The following is a 10456-nucleotide window of genomic DNA, read 5'->3' on the forward strand; positions in this document are numbered from 1 at the left end:
ATATATATATATATATATATATATATATATATATATATATATATATAAATACATACAGTATATTGTTACTGTGTCTGTGTTCACTGTAAGCTCCAATAGAGTGGAAAGGAAAGGCTTTGTCTGGAAACTTAAGTATTTCTTTCTTTCATTCATTCAAACTTTCTCCACTTGGCATTCCGGTTATTTTGTTTCACTCAACTGTAAACTGGTAAGCTGGACTTCACCTTTACAAATCTTGACAATGAAAAGAAGCATACTCAGAGTTTATTTTGGTAATACAAATTAATCCTTTCATCTTAATCCTCATCTCTTTTCCAACCTGAACTCTGCTTTAATTGGATATTTTCAACCTGGCCCATGTGATGCAAAAAGCACTTAAACAAATGCAGAAACACAAACAACATCAAACAGCTGAGAGTTACATGAAGCTACAGACTTTTGCTGTTTTCAAAACTCAGTCAAAGGTTTTTACTGCACCACAGTGATTAGCTCATGCAATGAGCACTGACTGGTGTTTATACTGGAAGATTGTTTCACAACTCTGGTGTGTTTTGCATGATCCAACTCTAGCGACAGTGCTTTTTCACCATAAATCAAAAAGCACATTTTAATTAAAAGCCATTTCAATTATTGTTAAGATTATAATATCTTTGATAGCTGTTGCAATCAAAGATATTTAAAAATTCATAAATAAATCTTGGGCAAAGCTTCTGTGAATAAGGTGTCTTCCTGTTACTGTACCTTAATAGTCTGAGCTTAATGAAATCATTGAGGTATTTGAAGACCTTGAATCCACCTTTCATGAATTTCAAATGGGAACAAAAGTTCCATATTTAGATGGTATTAAGCACTGGAAATGTATTAAGGACCTGAGTGAGACAGGTCTTGCCCGGGGCTACCTGTGCAGAAGAATGTTTCATTGGTAGTTATTCCAGGTTTTATCCACATTGGGAACTGAGCGAAAAGAAAATGGAATGGTCCTTAAATGGAAGTGTTATTATAAAATGGTTGGTATGCATTTAACATATAAATAATTGAGCAGAGATGCATATGAGAACACAGCTTTGCGGTCCAAGGTTCACATTTGAAAAAGACTTCTGTGTCTTTCAAGCTTGTGATCGTGCTGCTTCAGTGATAACACTGATAAAAAGGTCCCCAAGTCACTTTCATCTAAACACCTATAAACATAACTACTGTCTCATATCAAAGTCTGCTGAGTCAAGTGCTCAAGCGTTGAATTTTTATGAGCTCCCATCACTGCCAATGTCTGCAAGGCTCGACAATAGTTCAACCGTTTACAAAAGGCGGCCCAAAGCCTTGTTCTCCTGATTAAGAGACTAAATAACCTTCAACAGGTGCACTGTCAAAGCTCAGGTTACCTTTATATTGGTGCGCTTTCATTACTGTTATTATTACAGCAGCACTTTAACAGTTGGCGGTCTCTATGGTGTGGTGGTGGGGAGATAAAGGGATGTTTTTCCTTTTTTTACTTTGGCACCTTAACACACGCACGCACGCACGCACACACACACGCACACGCACACGCACGCACACGCGCACACACACACACACACACACACACACCTTTGATCCACAAACACCTGAATACAGGTTTCAGACACACAGGAGGACAAGAAGCAAGAACACGGAGAAGATAGAAAAGATGAAGGAAAGAAGTCATCATCTTTGTATAGTGTGGCCTCAGCAGCCTCTGGCTTATCATGATGAGCAAACATAAAATGGTGTGTGTGTCAGTACTAGCCTGACCACCATTATCTGATCTAGACACTAAACCATGCAGATGCTCTTTAACATCAAACCTACGCACGCACACACGCACGAACATGCACGCACGCACAAGTTTATAACTTTCAGCAGATATTTGAACTACTTCAAAGAATAAATCAAGCTGAAGGTTGTTATGAGCACTGAACTAGTCTACAGAGCATTATAAATACAACTGTTTGAAGACAAAGAATAACACAGATAGATACACACATATTAAAAGCTATTTGCTATAGTATGTTGTCAAAGCATTCATAAGCTTATACAAAGTATGATAAGCTATAAAGAAAGGCTTACAGGCTTAAGTAGTGCCCTTACAGTGTACAGCACCAGTCTGAGGTACAGGGTGTGATACAAACGTTTTAGGAATTTGCAAAAGGAATATATACAACTGGAGCCTAAAATGAAAATATAATCCGTAATCCAGATAATAAAGACTCCTTATAATACCCTGGTACGATTATCAGGTGGACAGGGTTATCCATCTCTGATACAGACAGCAGTGTGTCAGCCAACAGTGCACTATAACACATTATCCATGAGGAGCTCAGGTGTACAGCGAAGCCGGTGTAATGCAATACTGCGAACATAAGATATGTGGAGAGCGTGGTAAGAGAAAGTGATGAAAGATGACGCTCTTCAGCGCAGTGAATCTGACTCCTTCGCAGTAAACATCCATACTGTGTGCGTTAAGACGGAGGAGGAGGGAGCGAGAGAATTATGACTCCCTGTACTCCCCCCATCTCTCTCTCTCTCTCTCCCCCCTATTTTTCTCCACAGAAAGTGAGGTGATGAATGTGCGTGCCTGTCTCAGTTCACATTAATAGTATTAATAGTATGAAGCAGGGTCTGAGGTGTCAAAGCTAGGGAGGGATGAGAGCTCTCATTCTCTCTCTTTCTCTCTCATACGCGTACAGAGTTGGAGCAGACTCTACGGGGAGAGTCCAGATGTAGCAGAGGTGGAGTATATGTGGGGGTGGGGGGGCAGAAAGCAGGGGGAAAGGGGGCAGAGGTCGAAGACAAAAGCCAGCAGCAGATCTTCAAAACAGCATAGTGACTGATTTACTACCCATGCGATAAAGCAAACAACCCACAAAACGTCTCAGCACAGCGGGGTGAAAGACTGGAGCTGCACAGTCGGGCTACACAGACACACATACTGACACTCAGGTGCCCAGACACACATACTGTTTAACAGCGAGTTAAATGATTTAACCCTTCCAGCACTGTGTCTATCAAGACTGAAAGTGACACCGATTCCTTCCAGAGATCATGGGTAGTTTTGCAGTAGAAGACCACTAGTCATACACTCCAGCCTTTAAATTGTTGTGCATGTTCCTACCTCGTGAGTTGGTAGCCAGGTCGGCCACTTTCTGAAAGGCATCGAGGAAGGCCGCCACAGCAAACACCGTCGCCCTGGGAGAAAAGAGTAAAACGGAGGTTCAGTATGGAAGTAAATACGTCACACTTTAAAGAGGAGAGACAATACACGGCACCATATTTTATAAAACTGTCCAAAAAAAAGGAACATCACAGTGTAATAGTGACGGCAGAAGCAGTACTTTGATTCAGCCAGAGGTAACATAAACACAGGTGGCTGATCAATAAGTGTGCTACATTTTAGATTATGAAGCTTACATCAACCCTGATCATTTGAAATGTTAAGTATGTATAAGAGTGTCTGTAGTTACTGCGAGTGTCTGAGTGAGTTAAGACTGAAAACGTGCCCTGCTGTGTGAGGAATGTCTAAGTCTACCGCTGGAATCTGTCCGGCTCAGCAGAGCAGCTCAGCGCTGAGTTTGCTGCTCTTACAGGTCAATGAAAGGATCAATGTGTGATCTACGGGATCATACCTGCCTCTGTCATCTTGTAGGGTTGACCAAGTATTTACAAATTGTGGTATAATATAATAGATTGACGAAAGGACAAAATTCAATCTCATAAAAAAGTTGTGGAAACTTGGTGTAGGATTGCTTTCTGTCTTACTCATTACAGATACTATCGTGCCTGTCTGACCGACCGGCTACTTTGCTCGCTGGCAACAAGTCGCCTCATTGGCGGGCCAACTGACTGGCAAATACTAACTCACCTACTTCAGAAACAAAAGGGCTCTCACGATTAAGATCACAGGTATGGAGATGACGCTCTTTGAGTCTGTAAGTGTGTGTGTGTGTGCACGTGCATTTGTGATACCTAATCTCCACAAACAGAGACAATACAGCAGTCATGCGTTCAAAAAAAACAGAAACAAAAATGTTCCTGGACAAAAGAGCATGTTTGTTCTAACCCCGAGTACCTTCATTTGTAAACACTTGTTATATTCCAAAGGGCCAACAGGAAACCATCATTACACAACTTGTGATATTCCATAAACAAGCCTTACAGGTAGCTTTCACAACTGTGCAACAACAAGAGCTGAACACAGGTTGGTGGCATTTCTAAAGTGTGACTAGCACATGGAAAAAAAGCGTTTTTAATCCTCAATCTGCCAACACCATGACACACCTATTTTTTTTTTTTTTTAACTGTGTGTTTATCTTAAGACACACACACACAAGGCAACGGCAGAACTGCTCCTGACGCATGGCCTCTGTGGTGTGGTGATATCCTTATTGGGAGAAGGGTATCAGTTTTACACACCAAAGTGTGTTTACAGATCTTGGGGAGTACTACTGCACATGTGAAGCGTCGGGGCAACATCGGTCTGGGCTGAACACTACAAGTCTGAAAGGAATCTGGGGCTCAGCACCCAGAACCAGTGCCGACCACAGAGCCACTTTGAGTCGTGCCCTCTCAAAATCACTTACGTCATTTTGAAATAGACTGAAGGTTAATTGTGTTTACAATGTGTTCCTAAGGCTGAGTTGCACTGTATTTTTTTTAAAACGTCTTTCCTCAACTGTCTCAAGACTGCTTGAGTTGTTAGCTGCTTAATGGAGTTACAGTTAACAGCTCAGAAGGGCCTCCATACGAAAGAAAGGTAAAAACAACAGAACACAGCTGTTAAACAAACCTGATCCAAAACTTAGTTTCAGGCCTAAATATTCTTCTAGATTTGAGTGACAGTTAAGTCGTAGCATTCAGTAAATAATGGAACTTTCTTTATCACTCAAAAGCGTCATATAATTGGCTGATAAGTGCTGTGTTGTTGTTGAGCTGACCAGAAGATCCTAGGGCGTGTCCTGCAAATGGAAAAAGAAACATGCACACAGATTCCTTTCTATTTAAAGCCAAGTGCAGCCACTCAAGCAACCTTCAACAGATATCTGTCTCCACTAATATATTCCCAGTATACATCGGTGGGTGGATTATAATTTACATGCACTAGTAGCAAAAGTCTTGTTCAGTCAAGTTTAAGTCATTAATCCAAAACAGGTTTGTGTGTGAAGTGGTTTTAACAGAAGCAGACTTTTGGTATTAATGGCTCCGGCCCAGTGAAGTACAATGTGCAGATGTTTTCAATTAAAAGCCATAACGACCTGCTGTAACCTGCTCCGTTCGTAGAGAAATGCCAAACTATTAAACTGGTTCACGAGACATTCAACTATCCTCAGCATAAGATGGAAAAATCATGGTTTTACATAACATTCAAAATCTTCTTTTTTTTAAAATTTTCTGGCTCAATTGACAATGAAATTAGGTAACCTCTCAACAAATAAATGGATATTAAGTTGCACCAAAGGCAGAATAATCAGGTTTTCATTTCAGCTCTGACGGTCAGCCAAAAAACCCCCAAGACTTCTGTGGCTGTGAAGAAAAAAATAACTCATTGCTGCTACGAGCCTTCAGCTCTGCACAGTGTTCCAACAATGACCCGCCTGCTACCATTGGCCTTAACATCTGCAAACGCCCCCTGTGCTGGAGTCAAGACAAACGACTTTTACATCTATACCGCAAGGCCTTGGCCGAGCCAATCTAAACTCCCCATAGACCCTGAGGTAGTGTAGCAGCTTGCTATTTCTGACAACGATATATTCAGCACTGCTGCCCCCATCTATTCTTAGATCAACAGAAACTGGAATGTGACTGTAGTAAATCTATATCATAGAAAGAGGTTGTCTTCAACTCCCCTTGTTTGACACAACAGGCAAAGACTCATGACACAGATAATGTGCTTTAGGAGATTTTTCTGCACGCATGTATGTTTGTACCGTATGTATCTGTTGGTCTACCCGTATATCAATCCACTTGTCCATTTACCGACTAAACTTTTAGGGCTCCTAGTTGACTCCAAATACGTTTTATAACCATACAGTTCATGAGCTGAATTTGAAGTTTTGAGGTGGTCTGTTTTTCACAAAATGTTCTTCTTCTGAAGCAGAGAGAGCGAGAGAGAGGCCTCTGTGTATGCCTCGCTCTGCAGCTGCATCAACCATGATCCACTAAACAGACCAAACACTGACAAGTTAAAAGATGACTGTGATTAGAAATCAGCTAGCCTATATTCCACCCTGCCCTCTTTCTTCAAAGCTGTTATGCGTGTGTGTGTTTGTGTGTGTGTGTGTGATGGTTGCTTAAAACCAGAATTGGCAGGAAAAAACACACCATATTTGAACCAAAAAAAAAAAATGACAGAACAGGTCCACCACTGTAATTGGTTGATTTCCTAGTTGCTTTGTGAGAGGGGAGCAGAGGGTCTAAATTACAGAGTAGCCTGCTTTAGGACGTCATTAGACACACAGACATATGCCGCTACCACTGCTGGATAGTCACTTATCCAGGCCGAGGAGGGAAGGTGTGTGTGTGTGTGTGTGTGTGTGTGTGTGTGTGTGTGTGTGTGTGTGTGTGTGTGTGTGTGTGTGTCCTTCTATGGAGCCTAAAGCAGATTATAGAGGTCCTTGGGTGTGGGTTATGCTGTAGTCGAAGAGGCTAGTTTGGGTGTGAAGGAAGATAGTCGCACACTTCTAGCCGCGACGCAAAAAAGATATTTAATAACTACCAATGTTTCTTTTTGTTGGAACATTGGTGATGTATTAAATTCAGTAAAACCAAAGGTTGATCAAATGATCAGGCCAAATCGTTTTTTTGCATCGTGGCAGTGTTCGACTGTTCCTTCACACTTGTACTTTTATCTTGGTAATATTATGGTGTGCGTTCCTCCTCACTCTCATCTTGAAGGGGCTAGTTTTGCCAAAGTTTTATTTGCCTGAAACAATGTTAAAAGCAGACAGAAAAGGCCGTATTTGTAGGTCACCGTGAGCATGCCCAGATAGCACACACTTAATGCTACAGCAGCATCGCTAAAGCCAGCCATGGTGGCTTAATAATGGAAAACCAATAGGTTAAATAAAAGGACAGCGATCAGACATTATAACATAGTCATATATTGGACAGAAGGCAAATTTTTACAAGCATCTCCATTATCAAACTGCCACTAACCTACTCGGACTGGATAAAAAGATCTCATTGACTTACAGTACTGTAGGTTCAACCGAGCTTTTCACCAGTACAGTTACTGCTAGATTTGTTCTTTTATCATTGCCCTGGTGCCCAGGCACACAGCCATCCTACTGCCAAACAAGCAGTCATTAGCAACAAGGCTACAAATACTCCCCTGAGCTTTAGCATGGCAGGGTCACATATTTAACCCCCGAATAATGGAGACACTTGAATAACATATCACCATTAATCAGCCTTAATACTGACACAAATGGAAGAATGGGACACTGAGTGGCCCCTGGGACGTATTGTTAAGTCCCTGAGCCTTTATCCAACCATCACTATTAGTCTGTCTCAGGACACGTGGACACTTAAAGGGCTAGAGAACTGCCATGCATTGTTAATCAAAGGATAATTTAGGCCACAGGACATCCATATTTACAGTACTTGCTGGACAATAAGCTTTTATTTCAGCTGTCATAAAGTGTTCGTCTCCTGACATGTGGCCACTTAAAACCAACTAGGGGAGGTGGCTGGGATTGGCATTCATTGTTAACAGAAGACTTGGAATAATTTTGGCAGGAGGTGTGCAAATTTACAGCATTTGAAATACTAATTTAATCAGGCTTAAAGAGGACTAACTGGGGGAGAGGGGCACATAATGACCCCTGGACAGCATTGTTAAGAGATTAGGCTTTTATGTAGACTGTCACTGCTTGTTAGTCCAAGGACACGTGGCAATTTAAAACTTCTTCAGAGGGAAATTGACTGAGATCTAATGTAAAAGTCCAAGTAAAGCAAAAAAATAGGTTGAAAGCACGAGTACACAAGTCTCACCTGAGCTGGGACTGCAGTTTGCCGGCCTTTGTGATAAAGTCCTCCCAAATAGGGTAGCTGCTCTGTGGGGGGAAAAGAGACACAAACTCGGATGACACAATCGTCAGAACAGATTTCATTATTCCCAGAATTACATAACAGTTCGATCAACATGATGCCTCGCCTCACCTGCAGGGCTAAACAGGACAAATCCAAGGCTTAGGCTTTCCCATACATGTGACCAAGTTTATCACCCAAAAATGATGTTTTTCCCATGAGAGTAGACATGAGGGAATCAGAAAACTGAAGCTATTGGATGAAAATGTGTTTAACAGAGGTGCATGAAACTGAAAAGCATGAGGTTTGATACGGTCATGTCCTGCATGTGACAGGTTGCAAAATGGGTCGCCGGCCTCTTTTGGAAAGATCCCCACACAACAAGAGCACTAATTCATGCTATAATGAGCCTGGTTCCCGACGGGACTCTAAATTTACCTAATTCAGGTCCTGGGCTGAAAATAAGCTGAAGAGCCTCCTATTGAAACCATCTCAGAGAACAAGCGGCCCAATGCATCATCTCAGTACGACAGCACCAGATATCATGCCATGAGCACATGCTCGTCACTGATGTGCTACTACTGTCAGGGGTCTGAGGAATGTCATGTTATGCTGTCAAACATTACACCCAACAACCAACTCTCTCTACCCACAGTACCTCTCTCTCTCTCCCATTCTCCCTGACATCACTTTTGTGCTATCCTCTCTCTCTCTCTCTCTCTCTCTCTCTCTCGGCCACCACCATCACATATCAAACATGACAAATGGGCTTTCTCTGCATTTCTTACTCCCATTGCTGACAGCTTGGGTTTAGCGAGGCGTCACTTTATATTTGGGTACACAACCCCGTCTGTAGTTCTTTAAAAAGAAAAGACTTCACTGAAAGAGAGTATGGCTTATGTACAGACAAAGCAAATACACTAAGCGTTCGCTTATTTTCACTGTATTTCCTGGCAGCATAGTTACCCGACAGTTAAGAGACAGGACAAGTGAGACACGAGAGGTGCGGCATGTCTGAGCAGTATTCACAACAAACTTCCTGACTCCAGCAGACCCGATGGCTGGCCATTTGACCTCCGCATGTCAGAGCCTTCAGACCCTGCGGGTCATGTTCTACCCTGACAGCTACATTCCCAGAATTCCTTCGGGCAAGTAACGTTGCAACAGCTGGAAGAATTAGCTAATTATCGTCCCATCGACCAAGCTGCAACGCTGAGAGATAACAGCTAAATAAGATCGCGCTATTCAGCATTCATGATGGCTGATGCATCCACTTCAAACTGGACAACAACAACCCTGTATTAATTAACAACCCGGAGATTACAATGCAAAGAGCGCATTAAAATATAATAATGCAAGTTAGCTAGCTAATGTTACCACAACACGAAAACGTACGTAGGTTAATATGAGACCAGGTCGACTATGGGGCTGCTAACCAAGCTATCATAAACATCAGTAATATCTCAAATTAACTCAGCGCTGACGTCACTCCGTGTTGTTTATCGTCTCCTACGGAAGGGTGGGTTCAGAAGTCGGTCTAACGTTAAATTGCCGTGGGTTCCGCTAACTTAAATACGAGTCACGTTATCTGTTGAAGCAAACATCTACACTGGTGTTCAGGAAGTTACCTGGCTGGGGTAGCTAACGTTAGTGTGTGTACGTCGCGTAGCAGCTCTCGGGTAACATAAGGTGTGCTGAAAAGTTAACTTGGCTTACCTTCATGTCTCCGATAACAGTTTGGAAGAGTCCTCCAAGCGCGCTGCATTCCTTCTCGATCACAGCCTCCATTTTCAGGACCAAGTCCAGCGGTCAATCCAGACTGGGTGAGCCGCTATCCAGGAAAACCAAAATACTTCCCAAAAACAGACTCGTTTATAAAGATTCTGTTGTTCCGTAATCGAGGTACAACAACTTTTTTTTTGTATCTCAGACAAACACTGAAACACAAGGAAAAGCAGCTCGGTTCTGCTCTGGTGCGTTTAGTTCAAATCAAAAGAGAAATTTAAATCCTCTCCCCTCCACGCCGTCCCGTTCATACCCATGGCTGGGGCGTGAAGATAATATTTTGCAGTTTGCTAGTCGGAACTAGAAATATTCCCAATGCTAGGCTTGTAACGTTAATCCGTATCTTGACAGTTAAATGCCGACACTCACGGGGTTTCTTACTGCCTTCTCGACACTGACTGAGTGGGAGGAAAACGAGTCAAGAAACAAGCGTCAATGTGCCCAAATAAAGAGGGGGGAAAGCATTTCCGGTTGATTATTTGTCACCAAAATAAATCACCAAATTAATGGTGGTTTTAAAGTCGTCTTGAACCATTTTATGTAATAGGAATTGAAATTGAAAATTAGGAAATAAGTATTTGGCATAAATCAGTAAAACAGGTGCAATCCCAGCAGGTTACTGTCAAAGGGGTAT

At 42.1% G+C, this 10456-nt stretch overlaps 1 protein-coding gene across 1 annotated transcript; it reads right to left on the bottom strand.

Moving 5' to 3' along the window:
- Nucleotides 1–65: 65 nt before the first annotated feature.
- On the bottom strand, nucleotides 66–10251 carry LOC116377717 (protein MTSS 1-like). The gene is made up of 3 exons (XM_031839421.1): nucleotides 9754–10251; nucleotides 8002–8063; nucleotides 66–3201 (listed from the first exon to the last, which is right to left on the bottom strand). The coding sequence occupies exons 1-3, from the start codon at nucleotides 9823–9825 to the stop codon at nucleotides 3084–3086; spliced, it is 252 nt and encodes an 83-aa protein (XP_031695281.1). The 5' UTR covers nucleotides 9826–10251; the 3' UTR covers nucleotides 66–3083.
- Nucleotides 10252–10456: the final 205 nt, after the last annotated feature.

This window comes from Anarrhichthys ocellatus, unplaced genomic scaffold (assembly GCF_004355925.1).
Source record: "Anarrhichthys ocellatus isolate YVR2014 unplaced genomic scaffold, GSC_Weel_1.0 scaffold1597, whole genome shotgun sequence".
Lineage (NCBI taxonomy): Eukaryota > Metazoa > Chordata > Actinopteri > Perciformes > Anarhichadidae > Anarrhichthys > Anarrhichthys ocellatus.

What these genes read in the sequence shown, in the direction of transcription:
- LOC116377717 (XM_031839421.1), bottom strand. Translation starts at nt 9,825, where the DNA reads ATGGAGGCTGTGATCGAGAAGGAATGCAGCGCGCTTGGAGGACTCTTC. An exon ending in CTGTTATCGGAGACATGAAG is followed by an intron (nt 8,064 to 9,753) that starts GTAAGCCAAGTT and finishes TTCCCCCCACAG; the next exon opens with AGCAGCTACCCTATTTGGGA. An exon ending in AAACTGCAGTCCCAGCTCAG is followed by an intron (nt 3,202 to 8,001) that starts GTGAGACTTGTG and finishes CTTTTCTCCCAG; the next exon opens with GGCGACGGTGTTTGCTGTGG.